Genomic DNA, 19,175 nt, shown 5'->3' on the forward strand with positions numbered 1-19,175 from the left:
TATTTGAAGGATAATAGTGAATGGTTAAAATTAAACAATAAAATAAAAATAAAAATAAAATTAAAACCAGCGTGACAGTGGTATGATTTCCACTCTTCCAACTTGGAAAGCGTCATTCTTCTTGTCTTCTCACACACAGCAATGATCTACAGCCGACTGTTTATATTGGCAATTTTATCATGTACAGCTTGCGCATCAATTCTCTTGGTGGTAAGTGGCATCATTAGAGATTACTACCAGTGACTAACCAAACGTAATGTAAAAAAAAAGGATTCAAACATCACTTACAATGACCGTATAGCGGCATTCGGTCCTCGATTACTAGGGGGAGTGGAAGATGGACCTGGTTTGCAGGGAAATCTATTACCACCCATTCTAGAGAAAGATCGTTATGGCTGCGAGGTTATCGAGCCACCGACAACCGAATGGATTGCCTTTGTCGAGCGTGGCGAGTGCTCGTTCATTGACAAGGTCCGAGCTATGCAAGCTAGCGGAGCGTTGGCGGTCGTAGTCGGAGATCGACACTTTAACGGTTGGATTACTATGTATGCACCAGGTAAGCAGACAAGCACAGTATAATTATTGTATCTTGATTATTATTTTTTGGCTTATCAAATGGCTTAATTTCTTATATGAAAGGTGATACTTCTGATGTGCGTGTCCCCAGTGTATTTGTGGCACAGCACCAATATCAAATTCTGTTAATGCTGACCGACAAGCAACATCCACTAAGGATTGAACTATTAAAGGATGATATGTTAACCTGGTAACTAACAGAAAAGAAAATGTCGGCTTTAATATGCATATTAAGTGTGAATTTCACGCAAAAAAAATCTATTTGTTAGGCCATTACTAGATATGCTTCTTGTGGTTGTTCTTTCACCAGCAGTCATGATGCTTTCCATCTACATCACATGGCGATTGAGACAACGACAATTCCGTAAACAAGAACTAGCACCTTCTGATATAGTTACCAAACTTCCGTTACGTACATTCAGACGGGAAAAGTCCATAGATGTCGATCACGAAGAGTGTGCGATTTGCTTGGAAGATTATATAGATGAAGATACTCTACGAACTCTTCCGTGTCGCCATGAATTCCATGCTGGATGTGTTGATGCATGGCTTACCTCTCATAAGAAATTTGTAAGTTATAATCTAATCTGCTCGTACTCAAAGTAACATAATTAATTTTTTGTCAATACAAGTGTCCCATATGTAAATATGATATCTGTAAGCGGGCACCTGGGGGAAGTAATGAACAAACACCTCTCCTCGGAGCATAACAAATGTATGGTCTTTAAATGTCTTCATACACTCAAACGTTGAAGGTGATCCGGTCGGATATTGAATCGTTGAGTTTTTTTTTTTTTTTCTTCAAGCATATTGATACTACAGAATTCTTATTTTTAAATTCAGACGATGTTATTTTTTTGGGCGAATCAAAATCAATTTTTAAATGCTCAGCTTACCTTTTTTGGATGAAGACAAAAAGAAAAGATTCAAACTTTTTGAGTAACACCTTTGAACTGATCGTTTAAAGGTTTTCTGCGGAGGTTAAGAAGGACCCCACTTATATAATTATAGTAATAAAGTCAGTATACAGGTAGATTGATGATTTTTTAAAAGCTATCCTTGTTGACAATAGTAGTATAAGGTCATTAGTTATTTGTAAAACTAGAAGAATGGACAAAGCATAAGTAGAGATGAAGGTTACTTACTTTAGAACGCACATTATCTTTCAAGACTTGCAATATGACCAGTTGTACAAATATATCTATGAATTTAGGGGCACAGAAGCATATCTTCGACACATTTTAGGTGACTGATAAGCAGCTGTTTATATATATATATAAGCACAGACGTTTTATGAAATAAAGGAGTTTAGTGTATTATTAAACTCTTTACATAGAAAGTCCCTTTTTTTATTTTTATTTTTTGACAGGTTTGACTTGAAGTTTAATATGCTTGCTTTTATAATTTATGTATATAGAATGTACAGTTTGTTTTATACAAAAAATATCGTGTTTAGCTATAGTCATATACAAGGATTATAGTAAGCCTGGCAATTGCATAAAGAGAGGTAGCCAATGTGACCATTTTGAATCAACATTAACTTTTAATAAGTAAAGTAGTCTCTAACAACAGACAACAGCTCAAATGGGATATATGTGTGTAGTTGGCACAAACCACAAAAGAAGTACTAGGTATAAAAATAGTAAAGAAGAAAGGCAGAAAAAAACTATGGCAAAGAGGTAAACTGAGCCAAAAGAAAGTAGTTCTGTATGTTCGAGCTGCCATAAAAGAAAGGCCACAAGAGCTCAAGATTAAAAGACTATTATAATCACAAGATGATTAAACAAGCGCAAGCGTAAGTTCAAGTACAAAGTTTTTTTTTTGAAAAATAATGCTACAACTGAGACTAGAAAAAAAAATTATATTAGACACAATCCTTAGTCCTAAAGCTTACAACGATAAACTGCTAGCGATTGAAGAGGTATGCATGTAATTGTCAGTAATAGATATGTCCAAAATAGTTACGCGTATAAGTTTGGTTTCGTTATGTCATGTACCCTCTTTAAAGTGGAAGTTTATAACAATCAACACAAACACTCTCATCTCCCCACCAAAGAAATCTCTACGTACTTCTCTTAAATAATAGTAATAAAGACACTTTAAAATTGATTTTTGGTCAACCAACCCCCATTTTGTCATGTACATATTCAAATACCCTAATAGCTCTACTATGTTTAGTAATAGCTGTCACCAACATATATATATTTAATTTTCCAGTATAGATTGTTAATATAGGTTATATCCTGAAATTGTATTTGTAGGTAGGTTGTATATCTTTATATCTTGACAAAACGAAAAGTCAAAATGCCCATTCTCTCCCTATTTCGCTCTCTCTCTCTCTCTCTTCTTTGATAATCGGTATACTTATGTGCGCTCATGCCGTGCCTGTTATCCCATATTCTCTTCAAAATTTGATTTTTTTTTTTGAAATTCGACATTGATATATTTTCGGATAATGAAGATCAAGAGTCAAAAACAAAACGAGACAAAAGTTTCATTTTTACAATATATAAAGGCTGGCGTGAAGATCTAATTTAACCGGCCTTGTGGCTATAATAATAATGGTAATAAAGAGTGAGTAAGTAAGTGCCAAGTTGTTTATGCATAGCTTTTATAAAGATATCAAGACTTACAATTGCCAGGCAGCAGCTATATATATATTTGAAAATTTACATATTTTGTGTTAATAATGTCTGTTTTTTTTACAGAATGCACAGATGAACACTATTTACATACCGATAAAGGGAGCACCGAAACCAACACCAAGGTACAAGGTCATCTTAAGAGCAAGAGCAGCCTTGTTTGTGGTATCAAAAGGAAGGTTCTACAATAGAATTGAATAGAATAGTATATTTATTAACATCTTGCCTAAAATTATTGTGATTATGTTTTTCGTGTTTGTACCTGGCCATTGCTGTTGGAGAAATGGTACAAGTCAGAGCGCATGACCTGACGAGAGGCGACGCGGGATCTGAGGGCAGAACGAGCAAGGACGTTGGCGTACATTTGATTTTCTTGGTGTATAAGAGAGAGGGGAGGAGAGAAATATATAAATGTATATAAAAAGAATATAAAATAAAAGAGTAAATTAACAGGGCTTTAATCGTATGTTTTTTTTTCTCTCTCTCTCTCTCGTTTCTTATTCTGGTTGTGAATGGCCCATAACCAACAACCCAGAACACAAGAACTACTGACGTAAGCATATACCACACACTTAATTATTATTATTTTGTGTGAATCAAGCAATCATAGAGTGAAAACTTTATAGGGTACACTGGTTTAGTTACACGGGAAAGGCAAAATTTGTAATTATATTTATTTTAATTGATAAAAAAAAAAGACAAAAAATAATACTAATTCATCTTGATTTCTCAACGATGTCTAATTAAGATTTAGTAAAGAATCTAATTGATTTAAAATCGTGTTTAATAGACGGAATTCTCGAGGTGATTCTGTAGAATGAAGCTACCAATACTTTTACAGTCTTAATAGATTTGGAGAGATTGATCCTCTAGATTGGTAATGATTTACTTCATTTTTATTTTTATTTATTTTGAATTGAAGTTAATTATTAGCTTGGTATAACTTCTTTATTTTCACTGGTTATTTGAGCGAGACCTAGAGATAAGATGGTTGAATGAGCAATAGAGAGCTCAGGAAAGAAAAAAACAAAACAAACTCCTACCTGCATAAATGAATTGGTTATGTGCCTGTTTTATATATATATATATATATATTTTAATTGTTATTAGGATATGGATCTAAAAAACCACCAAGAGACACACGAGTATAAATTACAAGTGGACCAATGTATATATATATATATATGAATGTCTTTATTATATGATGAATCAATAAATAAAATAAAGAGATTAAAAAAGGAAAAGAAGTAGAGCAAGAAGTATAAGGGGAGCAAAATGAATTATCTAAAATATAAAGTATAACAATAACGACAAGGCATATTAAAGAAATACCCCACACAACAAATCCAAGTAATAAATAAATACATATATACATATATACATCTTTATAATTATAATTATATATGTACGTGCTTAGCCATTTTCATGATGTTATTAGAAGAAAGAACGAAAACAAGTACCGGGAACTCATCCTTTTACAGATAGAAAACTTGATCTTATCGTAAAGACCAGCCAAAAAAGAATACAAGAAAAAAAAGGGCTGGGAAGATGAAGTAAACTGGATCAGGGACTTAGTGTGGAGAGATCCGGGTATTGATATCATATCCCCTACGCACTTGTTCTACACACTTCATCTTTCCGCCTTTTCCCAACCCAACAATAGATCTGGCCAGTCTTCAAAAGGTAAACGACAAAGACAAAGGACAAAGGGACACACAAACGCAGGGTTCCCCACCCGAAATGCACAAATGATTTTCTCGACCAAAGGTAAATCCCACACAGCCATTTCTTTCTTTCGGAATATCCCGTATCACGCTATTATTGGTCCCACACACAATAGCAATTCCCGGGGAATATATAGTAACATAGCCAACCAATACAATAACATAATATATGCCAGAATCTAAAGCAAAATCCAAAGCAAAAGCACAATTTACCAATAAATCAATTATATTGTAACCAAGGCAGCATCTTCAATACTAGACCTTTATTGATCATTTTATATTAAATCACATTGTAACAATACCATAAGGATCAGTATCATTCCTAATCTTGCAAATATCTATCCTTCATTTGATTCTTATTGTTTTCTTTTTCTTTTCTAGTAAAAGATATTTATGGCTGTGTATTCATGGTGCCCAGAACATTGGCGTCAAACAAATGACCTATTTCTTTTTCTCAATCCAATGCCTTATTCAAATGGCAAAAGATATCGATTAGACTTAACCAAAAATAATAACCCCTTCTCCCCACACATCTTTAATTTGAAATATTTTATTCTTCTATTCCACAGTCATTAAATATATATACATGTATATATGTGTATTGTCTAGAATGTTCACATACGATTTATTAATTGTCTTTCTTTTATCAAAAAGTCGTGTCTTTGTTAGGAGACTATTATGCATCGTTAATTGTTAATTATCCATGGTATATTTTTTTTAATTGCCTCTCCCCAGTTGTCACAATATTGAACACACATCAAACTTGGCAAATGCGGGCAACATGGGTCTTTTTCTTTTTCTACTCAGTTCCCTTACCCCCACGGATAAACCTTTCATTTCACGGAGCGGTAATTCAAACCAATACTTGTGGTTCATCCAAGCATTTATTATAGGGAAGATCTTTTTCTAATATCTTTATATGTGTCACAATATACTCTTACTGTCCGGGCAATATTGAATGGCTGTCAATAGTTTAACAATCCAGAAACCCTACCCAAAGATCATTTTTATTTTGCAGTCATAATCGGACACTGCTTCTATGGGTGCTCATGGAATCCTTTATTGATATAAAGGATTCAGTGAGCACCTTATATCACTGGCAGAGATGAAGACGGATTTGGGGGAGATTGAGTATGGACCGAACTTTATAATCAAAGGTCACAAAAAATACCGGACAAAAAGTGTAACCAACTGACGCTTTTATTTTTATTTATTTTATTTTTTTTTTAAAAAAAAAAATGCTTTATAGCCCACTAGGTCGGCTGTCTTTTAAAAAAAAAAAAGCATAATGGCAAAAATAAAAAGGGGTTTTTAGATCCAGCTCAATCTTCTTCCTTCTGTCAATAAACAATAGCTTCTCTTACTTTTTTATCTTCTGCTTTAGCCTGCACCCCCATTACTTGTACACCTTATTCTACTCAGCCAATTCAGTTACCACAAGCCACGATGATCTGCAGCTGCGAAGACGAAAAGATCGTAAAGGTTATATTCTATTTTATTTGGATTCTGCATATAAATGATATACATATTGTTATTTTATTTGAGCTGATTAAAGACAGGATAAATAAATAAATAGAACAAGTATGCCATTTATGATTACTATCATTATAATCTTACAAGACACATAAATTGAAGATTACTTATCATTTAATACATTCTATTTTAATAGCCAGGATGTGTCTGTAAGCCTTCTACCGAAGATGCCACTCTTACCAGAACATTCTGCGCAAAGAAGCAAGAGAATGTAAGCTTTTTATATATAAATTATTAATTCTTGTAGTTGTTGCAATTACTAACTTAATTATTTATAATGCTAGGGGAAATACCTGGTAACTCTTATCCCGGGAGATGGAATTGGCCCTGAGATTTCTCTGTCGGTCAAGAAAATCTTTGAGGCAGCCAAGGTTCCCATTGAGTGGGAAGAGGTTGATGTGACACCTGTCAAGAAGGACGGCCGAATTGCTATTCCCGACAAGGCTATCTACAGCATCCTCCGCAGTACTGTTGCCCTCAAGGGCCCTCTTGCCACCCCAATCGGAAAGGGCCATGTGTCTCTAAACCTGACCCTTCGCCGCACATTCAACCTCTATGCCAACGTTCGTCCTTGTCGCTCTATTGTTGGCTACAAGACTCCTTATGATGATGTCAATACTATCATTATCCGTGAAAACACCGAGGGAGAGTATTCTGGTATTGAGCACGAGGTAAAAATAAGAAGAAGAAGAAGAAAAGAAAAGAAAAAGATATATAGATCTATAAGGATATTTATCATCTGTACGCACAACGGCCCTACGCTATAGACTTCAACTTATCAAAAACATTAATCTTATTTTATTTTAGATTATCGATGGCGTTGTTCAATCTATCAAATTGATCACAAAGGAGGCCTCAGAGCGTGTGGCTCTCTATGCCTTCAAATATGCTAGATCAATTGGCCGTAAGAAGGTTACTGCAGTACACAAGGCAAACATTATGTAAGTATAAAAATAGCTGGAAAACGGGAGTAGGGGGAGAAAGAGGAGGGCGGGGGGACCCTTGAGCTCAAAATGAATAAATTTAATTTGTTCGGTCAAGTCCACTTACAATATTTTTCTTTTAATCTTGCTTAAAACAAAAACAAAACCACACATACACTATAGGAAATTGGCCGATGGTCTCTTTTTAGAATCATGCAAGCGGGTATCTAAGGACTTTCCCGATATCGAGTTTGATGATATGCTTTTGAATCAAGCTTGTTTAGAGGTAATGAATAAATAATACCGTTTTATATATATATATATATATAGCGCGCGCGTGTGTGTGTGGGTGGGTTGGTGCGTTGACTTTAACCCGAAATATTTTCAATGAAATGTGTGGGCATGAACATGTGTTTGCGTGCGCGTGCGTGTGTGAAAAAGAGATCTTGGACTAGTGATATTAACCCGTAGATTGATTAGATTACCATGGATCCTGCTCCGTTTGCCTCCACAGTTCTGGTTATGCCCAACCTCTACGGTGATATCTTGTCAGATTTGTGTGCTGGTTTGATTGGTGGTCTTGGTCTGACACCATCTGGAAACATTGGTCGTGATGCGTCCGTGTTCGAAGCTGTACATGGAACTGCTCCTGATATTGCTGTTAGTAGATTTATATGTTATGACATATGTTGTGACTGAGGTTTATGCTAATCTAAACTCCAAATTTCTTATTGTAGGGTCAAGATAAGGCCAACCCCACTGCATTACTTTTGTCTAGTATTATGATGTTGAGACACATGAACTTGGAAAAGGAAGCTTCAGACATCGAGCAGGCTATTTTCAAGACAATCGCCGAAGGAAAGCACTTGACAGGCGATCTTGGCGGTCGCTCAACAAACACTGAATACACCCAAGCAGTCATCGAAGTAAGTTGTTTGTTTATTTAATAGAATATATGTATATATGTATTTAGCTGATAATGAAGAGGACGAAGAAACATATGCTTACAAAAGAATATTTTATTTAGAACTTGAAAGCCACTATGGTCTAAACCTCAAAAAATGCCATTTATTACATAAACCAAATCAATCAATCAATCAACAAGATAAATAAATAATCTTTACATGATTATAATATATAATTGGTGTGTTTAGACTATGTGAAAATCCGATATTAAAAACCTTCGTTTTAGAGATAGAGAGATAGGAAGGATAGATCCTCAAAAGCTTATACTTGACCCTGTGAAAAATAAATATATAGAAGAAAATGTTGGTCAAGCCTATTGAAAAGGCTCATACACCACAAATTGAAACAGATCTCAATTAAATATTTAATACATAATAATAATAATACATTTTGACTGTCTTTCTGCCTGTCTGTATGGATAAGATTGACGAAGATTCCCATGCGCTCATCAAGTCTGTATGTAGGAATTTGCTTAACTCAATACTATTAGCATTAAAAATAAAAGTGACCCAGTTGAAAAGGTGTCTTTCTTTTTTCATGATGTGTGCGGTACAGAAGTTACCAGACCTAAAGCAAATAGTCGTACCATTTGTTTCCTTCCTTCCTGCTTTCGTTTGGGTTACTTATCATATTGATTGATTCATTTATCCTGTATACCGCCTTAAGGATTGATATAAATAACTCTGTCAATTTGGTGTGAAATATGTGCCAGTCGTCTCTATTGCTCTAGTAATTCTTATCCAAATATCTCAAATATCTACACTCTCGATAAAAAACGTCTCAACCACTGCAAAAATTTAAAAAGCAAAAAACAACTAAAGTAAAAGCATTGTTTTCTAATTTTATTAATCTAATTCAACATGTAAAGCACATCTTTATCACAAAATACCCGAGATTCTTGTGAGGAAAGCAATTCCTACAGGTACATATGGATCATGTATTGCAGCTCATAAATTGGGTATAGTATAAAGCCGTAAGAAAAGATAGTTGCATTGGGCTCATGAGCATATAAATTAGACCGATGGCTAATATAAAAGTGTTATATCGTCCTTTGAATCAAGATTTATAGTCAAGGGTTATTATGGAGAGGCAAAAGCTATTAGAAGAGTTGCGGAAAGGTTCAAGGAAGAAAGTATCATTACGGGAACCAAGTAAGGGCGTGTTTGCGAGCGAGACTGAATAAAGAATAGAAAAATAACCAAGTTTAACGTTAAGCTTGTCCCTATAAATATATAAAGCACACGTAATTAAATCCACACTACAAAATATTAACCAAACCAAATGGAATCTTTATTTTTTTTAATGTTTCATTTTAAATACCCCTTTTCTTTACAAAAGCGTCTTGTTCTTAAAAATTGACACGTCGTAACCAAATGTTGGTCAATTATTGTTATTTTATTTTTTGAAAAAAAAGGCACAAATATGCGTTTTTGTCAGTTATAAAGCACCAATTCTCTTAAACCCAACAATCGTAGCTTACTCATTGAATAGGATGTACTTAATACCAATGCAAAAGAAGAAGAGGTATTGGTTTGTAAACAATTCTTGTGAGGATTGGAGATTTACGATTTAACAAAAAAAATATTCAAAAATAATGTTTGAGATTTTCAGTTCTTAAAAAAGCCAAAAACGGCCAAAACGGCCGTGCACACCTCTTGTAGTGTAACTCCTTTAAATGGATTTTAAGTAGGAGCCGTTTAAAAATACATAAATACTTGGATTTATATTCTCTTTTTAAAAAAAAGGATTCACTTAAAGAAGTTCTTTTACTTTGGGCAGCAAACGGCCCGGTACGCTTTAGATACTACACAATCACCAAAATACTCACACACTAAATGTTTTCTCTCTCATAGAACCTTATAGAACAATATACGTCACCTAGAAATAATAAGTCACGTATCCAATATCCTTCCTAACACTATGAGCCATTTTTGCGGTGACTTTTCTTTTTAGCCGCCTCGGTTTTCTTGTCTGATGTGACTTTTTTTATTTTAATCTCAAGGACTCTTTTTTTCATATGGCGTCACAATGTTAAAAGCCAATCAAAATAATTTAAAAGTCATTGACTCATTTTTCAAACACCAATCATTTTAATTTTCACGTTCCGTGACTTTCTTTCAATTGCAAAAGGTCGTACAAGAGTTGAACCATTTTGTCTATAAAAAGGGGCCAAAAGTTTGCAAATTTTTCAGATCTTTATTGTGGCGGTTATCTACGTAGTCTGCTCATAGATGTGGCCTTAGTAAACCGGTCGAAAGACTTTCACAGTTGAAGACCTATAAACCAAACTATATAAACCACGCGATGTCTATGCAGGTGTAGAATGCTGATAACCTATCTGTTGCCCACTGCGAGTTTTTTGAAAATTTTCTCGTCCAACAGGGAGATCCCACTTTCATCATTGGCTGGCCACCAATGGTAAATAAATTCAATAAAATAAATGAAAATGAACCAATCAAAATCTATATAAATTGATTTTCTTAAATCATTTTATATAGATTTTGATTTTTTTTATATTTTTTCAATTTTTTTTTATAAATTAAAAATAAAAAATTAAAATTAAAATTAAAATTAAAAAATAAAAAATAAAATAAAAAATAAAATAAAATAAAATACACTCACGCTGAAAAAAATATCAGCCTGCACGCAAAAACAGTCAAAAGAAATCGATAAAATAAAAAATAAAAACGTCTTTTTCTTTCATTCTATTACTTAAATCCAACATGCAAGGCACAATCTCATTAATTTCCACTTGTTTCATATACGAAAGCCAATTCTCACAAATAAAGATGCATCATGTGTATGAATTTGTGTAAATCAAGGTACAAACATTTACGCCGCTGTTGACACGAGTCTGCCCATAGTCAAATACCGCGATAAGAAAGCTTAAAAAAAAACAGGATTATATGAGCCGAAATTATTGCCCAAACGACCTAGAAAGAATGACAAGAGGAATGAAAAGAATAGTATTCCACTTCTTCACACGTTTACGCTTTGGTTTATACATCACAGCCCATGTTAAGCCTTGACAAAAGACCACAAGAATAAAAGGTGGACAGGACTGGGTTCGTGCTAAAGTCAATTGGTCTAATGAATCAAGATCTATAGTCGATGGTAATGACAGAGGAGCTAGAACTATTAGAAGAGTTGAGGAAAGGTATAAAGTATATATATACACATCATCGATGGAACCAAGTGAGGGAAGGGTAGTGTGATGGCTTGGAGATGTTTCGGGTCCGGTGGGTTTTGGGACCTTTTGTTTTCCTAAATGGCAACGTACACCAAGACCAATACGTGAACACTTTGGCTCAAAGCTTCCTCCTTTGGCTTCAAAATCTTTCATGGAAACAGAACAGGTATTTTGTGTTCCAAGAAGGCAACACCATCTTTCATACTGGCTCTTATTCGAGGTGGTAAAAAGACAGTCATGATCACCTTTGGTGGGCTCAAGAAGCATATTAGTGATTAAAGGGACAGCATCGACAACGTTAGTGAACAAAAGGTTGTGATACAACAAGAGTGGAAAAAGGTAGGAGTCAAACTTGCATCAGTTTTGGCCTGCAGCGTGCAATATTGATGTCAGATTGTAATTGAGAGCAAAGGAGGCCATACCAAATACTGATCTTTTTTTTTTTCTAAAAAATATATTTCGATAATAAGCATGTATATTGTCTTTTATTTAAAGTTTGAAGGCTTTAGCTATTATTATTTATGATCAGTTTCATGTTGAATTTATTCTATAATTTTTCTCATAAATATTTTGGGATCAGTAGTCGAAATGTTTTTGCCTATGGCCGTATAACTCTCCACCCTCTTGGCGGATCATCAGTTCATATCGCACCACATATAAAAGAACCTCAAGCCCGCACAACATTACAAATATATTATTCATGACAAGGCAGATAACCATGAGACATCATGCCGTTTTTTCCCTCTGCCATTTACTTTAACCCCAACTCTTAGCTTCTAGCCACTGACTTGGTAATATCAAAACGGATGAGGTATATATTGCCAATCTATCTGGACTTTACAGTCGATATCTTAAGGGCGTTAGACATTATTTTAAGAGCTTCACTTGTTCATCTTTTCTTGACCGTCTCAGCTTACCTTGGGGAATATGATTTTAAAACATTTTATTTAATATATATAGTACCTACGATAAACCAAACACTTGAACCCCTACACTTGGATTTAATAACACCTAAAAATCATAGTTGCCGTTTCCCTTTAGAAATGACGCCTTATTTAAGAGATCTAAAAATTCGATTTTTAGAAGGAACAATCGCTCTTGACAAAGTTTTATCGAACAGTCCTGTACTAAAGAGAGTATATTTTGAAGTAAGGGAGGCCATTTTTAGAGACATGTCCTTTGGACAGCATGAATTGGAAAGCATTGGTTTGATTGGGGGATCTATTTCATTAATTTCACTCGGCAATATCTTTACCTGTTTCCCTGAAATAATAATAATAAAAAAACAATAAATGTATTTCCCAACACAAAGATTTACTAGAAGTAAGATAAAGTCTTAGCTTGTGTGCTTTTATTATCACCAAGAGTCAATTTAATGGTTAGAGCGAAAATATGTCATTGTATCATTGTATACATGCAAATAAAAGTAAAATTAAAGGAATAATAAATATACCGTTAATATGGTAAACCATAGCAAAGAATATTAAAGTCGTCATAAAAGCCTTTATAATCTATTTCACCTGTTCATTTTTCTTTGTATAATTTACTCAGGCTCAAAGTAAGAACAAATGCGTAGGATTAAGAATGTAAAAATAATGTAAAAAGACTGATTTTAAAAGCTATTCAATGTATTAGTTTCAGTAAAGATATATAGATAAGAAGTATAAAGAATGCCCACAAAAATAGGAAATAATCTCTTATAGATATATAGATATTTTCACTCACAATCGAACAAAAAATAAACACAATTAAAAAGATGACAAAGCTTAATTGATATAATCCGAATAATATAACACTATTTAATACTTAATATTCACTTATTAACATTTAATAATTAATCATTAATTGGTTATTTAATGGACCAAGACTCGCCTCCTTGCTTTTAGCCTAATATTGCACACTGGCTGAGGAATTAATAGCAACAATCTCAGTTACCCAAATCAAAGGCTAAAAGAATTAGACTCACAAAGAAAGAAAAAAAAATGGACAATAGTCAAGTGTTATATATAATAGGTTTCAGTATTCATGTCAATTTCAATATCTACCTATTAGTGTTGCTATAGTGATTCAGAAAAACGAAGACATTTGTTGAATATTTCACTTTTGTCTCAAACTTTTTTCTTTGTAATAGACACAGACCCCTCCCTTTCTCCCCCTCCCCCTCCTCTTCATGCAACACAAAAATAAGATAAAAAACAATTCATTAAAAATATTCAAAGAACGTAATAACTTACTAAAATGGTATTTTTGGAAATACCTGGCGATAGCCAAGTTCCCTTTTTTTTAAAAAAAAATTCTTTATGGTCAGTGATACGCTTCTGGAACCTTTTCATTTTTTTATCTTTATATTTATATACTTCTGTACCTCACATGGCAATTTCCCGGAACATATCTTCTCTTGGATCTCACAGTATTTCCAACTTGAGAAGCACGGGGTGGAGAGAGAGAGAGAGAAGGGATGATGAACATCTCCGGAATCGGGCCATAATGTTAACATTGGTAAAAGATGCACCTTAAATTCAATATAGCAGAACAGCAAAGATATCAAATTCCACAAACGATATTTATTGTATTTATTTATTTAAGCTGTAACAAAGCCATTAATTCCAAGCCAATTATGGATTGGTTCATTTAAAGTGGATTTCATAAGACTAATACTGATAATGGTACCATTAGAAGAATAATTAAATAAATAAATAAACACTGATTGACTGACTTGATATATATATATTCTATCTTGAAAAATACCATGGTAGGCTTAGTATTTTGGTGTTTGAGAGCGCCACTATGTGAGCAAGGGTTAGGAGGGGGTGTTTGCTTAAATATTTTATTTTCAAGAGATTAACTGGGAAACACAGTGAAAGTTTACCTTTGAGAATACTCTTCAAATTGTTCCTCCTACTCCTATCCCTCAAAAAAAAAGTAGTCTTGATTCTTTGTTATTTGTTCTTTGTTGGTATTCCCCCTCTTTTTTTTTGCAGTGTTAATTAAATAAGTGTCATAATAAGCTGTACAGAGAGAATGAATCGATTCTGTAGTTTATTTCTGTACTCTATTTGAGCCACAAACCCGTCTTATTCTTGGCTCTTCAAGGCAATTTTCTTTTTCTTTTATGTGACACCAATTATTTATATTTGTACACATATTCTAGTGATAATGGACCTTCGGTTCTGTCAATTTTAATCCAGAATAATAATAGGTCTTATAAAAAGAATACATAAAATGCATACATACTTGTATATATTTTACTCTATTTATCCATTACAGGCCAAGCCAAGCCAAGTTAAGCTTGTAAATCATTTGGGTTGTGTACAAACTATATCATGTCCTATTAAAAGAACCTGATAAAGAAAAAAAAAGAATAATACAAGAAAAAACGTTTATTGTTAATAAGAATAATATCAATATCAATATCATTTTTGTTACTATTATTGTTTTAGACCCAATGAATTCTGTAGCAGTATAAATTGGTGATTTTGCCATCTGTACTATTGGCATATAATAGGCAAGTCAGAGTTCTGTTCTCTTCTCAAAAAGTCAATACTACCAGTAATAACTCTCCAAAATACTTTTAATACTTTCATAGCCAAAATTAATGAATGAATAAATGAATAAAAAGATATATTTATACACATACATAATCTGTACTTTTGTGTATAAGACGTGGTTATTGTTCTTATTTCTCCTTCCTTCACAAGGACCTTTGATGATCCCTTTACTGATCAATACTGAGGACCAAGTCTAGGTTACACTGGGACTATGTAAGACAATTTATAGATATCTGTCTGTCTTGGAACTTTTTCTTTATTTTATTTTCAGTTTAAGCTATACAAGTAATAGGCTTGTAAGAGATACGTTTAATAGTACTTACTATGTTCAGTAACAAGCATATAGTAAAAAAATAAAATAAAGCATATTAATTCAATATAAATATAAATATATTTTACAAGATAATAAGCAACAATAAAGTCTAGAAAGAAAAGCCTAGACACGAAAGAACGAAATGTAATATACATATTTATATTATCCATGTTACCCACCACTCTGGTTCGACTATATTTCATCCCAGAGGAAGGGGAGAGAGAGAGAAAACAAAAGAACGAAATAAAGAAAGCAATAAAGAAAAGGAGGGCGGATAATGAAACAGATAATTCATAAATAAATAAATATATATAAATATGTATATGTGTTTCCTGTAACCAAGCTTATAAAAACACGAGGAGAAACATTGGAATCCCAGGACCTCTTCCTTGTCATCCATTAACAATAGGCGCCTCTCTCTCTCTCTCTCTTTCTATTTAGTATTAGTATTATTATTGTTACTATTATTACCATTATTTGCCTCTCTTATTCTCCAATCTTCCTGTCTTTCTAAATGAAAGCAAGCTGGCCAAGATTCTCCTATTGTTGGCTTCTTGCTTTCGCCCTTTATCTTTGGATTTTCGCAGTTTCGACCCAGGCTTTCCCAGTTCCGCTCTCTTCCAGTACAACAGACAATTCACTCTATGCGGATAACCAACAACCACCATCACAGCAGCAAAAATTTAGCCTCCAAAACACAGAAGATTCAAACAAAAGGGTTCAACATGAAAGCAGTACAGAGCCAGGAGAATACAGAGTCAACGTGTCCCATTTTTCACAGCTGTTGACATCCCATCTATTATTCGAACACCTCGAGAATACCTATCTACTAGTCTCAAAAAAGATTTCACTTTTCTTTCAAGACACCATTCAACTCACGGCAAAATTACCCGAACAACTGGTCATCAACTCTAGTTCATCAGTAGATGTTCAAATTCTAAAGCATCAACTTAGAGGTGCCGTAGCAGGTAAATAACCAATTAATATATATATATATATATATATTTTAAAAAAAGTATACATCCACTCATTCACTCACTTACTAATTCTAAATGATCTACTCTTATTATTTTTTATACTTTTATTTTCGAGCAGCTTACATTGAAGATAGGGTTCCTGCAATGTGGAACATGCATGCATCTGCTCTCGACAAGACTTCTCTTCAATCATTTATCGAATATACCGTAATTAGATTATGCCAAACCAAAGACAAATACGATCAAGATGAAGTAATCACAAGTTCAATAATTGATGACGATAACGATGATCAGGATGATGATTTTACCCAATACAACAAATATCTCGAGCAACAAAAACAACAGGAAGGCCACCAAACTACCGACAGTGAAATAGTCCTGACTGTGTCAAATGTCTGTCTAAATGCCAATTCTGGCCTGTTGTTCTCCGCTCTGGAGGGTTACATTGGAAAACATATCAGACAGGCCATGTCGGACATGGTTTCGAGCAACAACTTACCTCACCTTTACAGCGCAACTCGTGCTCAAGTGAAAGGAGTACTTGCTCACTTTAACAGCTACATCCTAGTGTCTTCTGGGGTACAGCTTGAGTTGACCCTTTCGCCACAAGACGCTTTATCAATTTCAAATGATTATTCTTGGCTTTTTAAGACGTCAACTGTAGATGAAATTCTTACGACTGTTGCACACTGGGCAAATGAAGACACAGCAGGGGGTGAAGAAGAAGGAGAAGAAGGAGAAGAAGGAGTAGAAGGAGACCCGGTCAAGAATTCAAGTTCTCAAAATATGCTTCTTGTCCATTCGATTCAAACTTTTGCTAACATTGCTCAATATTCTTAAGACTTATGTATATAGATATATATATATATTGTCATTATACATGTATTCTTTTTCTTTTCTTCTTCCTTTTTTTTTACCGCATCATACTTCATCTTAAGCATCTTAAATACCATATGATTCATCTTTAGCAAAGCAACAATAACATCAACAACAAACAGAATCAAATACATATACATACACATATGTATATTCAACTCATATCATGTACATATATATATTAAAAATTAAACATAAAATGTTAATAAGAAAATGGTTAAACTCTATTTCTTGTATCAATATTTTTCCTCTCGCTGACTTTCTCTACAATAAGATGTCCTGCCTGTAATCGTGTGTAGTAAATACAGAATTATATTAAGCATAGTACTGGAAGCATACATATACATATGTTTTCAAAAATAAAAATGAGGAAGATTTATTACAACTTTGCTTTTGTGTCAAAGTCAAGATTTCTCACAATCTTAAAGCTAGCCATGGGCCCCTCAATATAAATTCGATGTAAATTTCCAGTTTTTACTTTGGGACCATCAGAATTTGTATCTGTATCTGTAGCTTTGTATTCATGATCACCAGGTAAAGACAAGAATACTTTGGAGCCCTTTGGAGCCAAGATATCGTTTGGGTCGGTTTGGTTTCCTTGAGGGAGTAATTCAATAGGTTGGCCAGACTTTGTTCTGAATACATTGATGCCTGCATTCTCGAGTAGATCTTTGTGATGAAGGACCTTTGCCAATTCAACCATGGTGTAGTATTGGGGAGGGAACAGCTTGACTGTTTCGTTTTTCCAGTTTTCGATGACTACGATAAAAAACGGAATGTAATAGGAATTAGTCAATAAATGATTTATGTATAGACTAGTGATGGTAATAGTAACATTATTATCATTATTAACCTTGTTGAGGTTTGAACCAGTCAAGCTGAACGGTTTCTTGCCCATCTGCAGATACTTCTACAATTTCCTTGTGTTCTTCTTCAATCGTCTGGCCAAGGACAGTCAGGTAAAATTGGGTATTGTAGCGTCTTTTTTCGATAGTTGGAGTAATCCAGTTGGAAAATGGTGTGAGCTTGTCAACGGCTGGCTCAATTTTGTATTTTTCACACATCACTTTGAATTGCGAAGGATCCTTGTGAACCACATTTCTCCATTCGTCGGTCAAAAACCCAGAAACCGTGTGAGCGGGTGGATTGGTGAGTAGTAATCCTGATTCTTCAAATGTTTCACGAATTGCACAAATTTTGCTGGTCAATGTATTCTGTCTAATATGTATACGTGTATATGTAGTTAAAATAATCAAATCAACAATTCCAACAGCAGCAAAAATACAGAGAAAGAGAAAGAGAGATAGAAGATCCCCTTGGACATTAATATATCATTTCAAACGTACGCTTCTTCAAGTTCTTCTTGAGTTTGGCCAGAAACAGAAAGAATGGACTTCCAATGTGAGAAATGATCAAACGAATCAACAATTCCACCAGGAAACACATGAGCATGTACAAAGTTACTCTTCCCATTACTTATAAATTGTCATTGTTATTATCAGTATTATTAGTAAGAATATACAATATTTGACACCATTTTTTTTTCTTCTTCTTCTTCTTATATATACATAATGCTTTAATACCGTTTCAACATCAGAACTCGGAAATCGTAATCGTCCTTGTCGAGTACATTCTTCGTGGGAATTGGAGCAGCAACGATGAGTCTTTTTGTTGTTGTTGTTGTTGTGATAAAGGTATATGAATTAGTATAGCATTATTATTATATTCGTTATATTCATTATAAAATAAAAGTAAAAGTAAAATGTTCTATATTGTTTCAATTCTTTGATTTTTTTTTTGATTTTTTTTTGAGAACTAAAGCTTACGATGCTGAAGGTCTGATGGCGAGAGTACTTTGAGACATTTTACCAAAGTGAGGTTTGGAAAGAGAGGCTATTTTATATGGT

At 33.9% G+C, this 19,175-nt stretch overlaps 7 protein-coding genes across 7 annotated transcripts; 4 read left to right on the plus strand and 3 right to left on the minus strand.

Annotated features, from left to right (window-relative positions):
• Positions 1–141: 141 nt before the first annotated feature.
• On the plus strand, positions 142–1,286 carry PHYBLDRAFT_172440 (hypothetical protein; the record flags this gene model as incomplete). The annotated part of the gene is made up of 5 exons (XM_018436803.1): positions 142–210; positions 271–556; positions 640–766; positions 846–1,146; positions 1,209–1,286. 5 exons carry the CDS (start codon positions 142–144, stop codon positions 1,284–1,286), a joined length of 861 nt encoding a protein of 286 aa, XP_018287224.1.
• A 1,523-nt stretch (positions 1,287–2,809) lies between these two features.
• Positions 2,810–3,673, minus strand: PHYBLDRAFT_182870 (hypothetical protein). Its single transcript, XM_018438688.1, has 4 exons — positions 3,481–3,673; positions 3,313–3,400; positions 3,210–3,225; positions 2,810–3,126 (listed from the first exon to the last, which is right to left on the minus strand). Exons 1-4 carry the CDS (start codon positions 3,580–3,582, stop codon positions 3,111–3,113), a joined length of 222 nt encoding a protein of 73 aa, XP_018287225.1. The 5' UTR covers positions 3,583–3,673; the 3' UTR covers positions 2,810–3,110.
• A 2,622-nt stretch (positions 3,674–6,295) lies between these two features.
• PbIdh2a (isocitrate dehydrogenase NAD-dependent subunit 2) lies at positions 6,296–8,535 on the plus strand. Its single transcript, XM_018439987.1, has 8 exons — positions 6,296–6,424; positions 6,612–6,686; positions 6,760–7,146; positions 7,283–7,416; positions 7,582–7,684; positions 7,879–8,058; positions 8,136–8,324; positions 8,426–8,535. The coding sequence occupies exons 1-8, from the start codon at positions 6,389–6,391 to the stop codon at positions 8,447–8,449; spliced, it is 1,128 nt and encodes a 375-aa protein (XP_018287226.1). The 5' UTR covers positions 6,296–6,388; the 3' UTR covers positions 8,450–8,535.
• A 243-nt stretch (positions 8,536–8,778) lies between these two features.
• Positions 8,779–10,686, plus strand: PHYBLDRAFT_172442 (hypothetical protein; the record flags this gene model as incomplete). Its single annotated transcript, XM_018436804.1, has 5 exons — positions 8,779–8,824; positions 9,233–9,286; positions 9,434–9,515; positions 10,110–10,154; positions 10,596–10,686. The coding sequence occupies 5 exons, from the start codon at positions 8,779–8,781 to the stop codon at positions 10,684–10,686; spliced, it is 318 nt and encodes a 105-aa protein (XP_018287227.1).
• Positions 10,687–12,605: 1,919 nt separating this feature from the next.
• On the minus strand, positions 12,606–14,040 carry PHYBLDRAFT_172443 (hypothetical protein; the record flags this gene model as incomplete). The annotated part of the gene is made up of 4 exons (XM_018436805.1): positions 12,606–12,817; positions 13,280–13,349; positions 13,789–13,879; positions 13,964–14,040. The coding sequence occupies 4 exons, from the start codon at positions 14,038–14,040 to the stop codon at positions 12,606–12,608; spliced, it is 450 nt and encodes a 149-aa protein (XP_018287228.1).
• Positions 14,041–15,929: 1,889 nt separating this feature from the next.
• On the plus strand, positions 15,930–17,232 carry PHYBLDRAFT_66843 (hypothetical protein; the record flags this gene model as incomplete). Its single annotated transcript, XM_018441694.1, has 2 exons — positions 15,930–16,383; positions 16,511–17,232. The coding sequence occupies 2 exons, from the start codon at positions 15,930–15,932 to the stop codon at positions 17,230–17,232; spliced, it is 1,176 nt and encodes a 391-aa protein (XP_018287229.1).
• A 415-nt stretch (positions 17,233–17,647) lies between these two features.
• Positions 17,648–19,132, minus strand: PHYBLDRAFT_66842 (hypothetical protein; the record flags this gene model as incomplete). Its single annotated transcript, XM_018441693.1, has 5 exons — positions 17,648–18,027; positions 18,122–18,486; positions 18,615–18,743; positions 18,852–18,932; positions 19,095–19,132. 5 exons carry the CDS (start codon positions 19,130–19,132, stop codon positions 17,648–17,650), a joined length of 993 nt encoding a protein of 330 aa, XP_018287230.1.
• Between the last annotated feature and the right edge of the window lie 43 nt (positions 19,133–19,175).

This window comes from Phycomyces blakesleeanus (genome assembly GCF_001638985.1).
Source record: "Phycomyces blakesleeanus NRRL 1555(-) unplaced genomic scaffold PHYBLscaffold_22, whole genome shotgun sequence".
NCBI lineage: Eukaryota > Fungi > Mucoromycota > Mucoromycetes > Mucorales > Phycomycetaceae > Phycomyces > Phycomyces blakesleeanus.

Bases quoted from the DNA above. Each gene is read 5' to 3' on its own strand.
- PHYBLDRAFT_182870 (XM_018438688.1), bottom strand. From the start codon at position 3,582: ATGTACGCCAACGTCCTTGCTCGTTCTGCCCTCAGATCCCGCGTCGCC. The intron at 3,401-3,480 runs GTACAAACACGA...ATTCTATTGTAG, and splicing joins TCTCCAACAGCAATGGCCAG to AACCTTCCTTTTGATACCAC.
- PbIdh2a (XM_018439987.1), top strand. From the start codon at position 6,389: ATGATCTGCAGCTGCGAAGACGAAAAGATCGTAAAG. The intron at 6,425-6,611 runs GTTATATTCTAT...CTATTTTAATAG, and splicing joins AAGACGAAAAGATCGTAAAG to CCAGGATGTGTCTGTAAGCC. The intron at 7,147-7,282 runs GTAAAAATAAGA...ATTTTATTTTAG, and splicing joins ATTCTGGTATTGAGCACGAG to ATTATCGATGGCGTTGTTCA.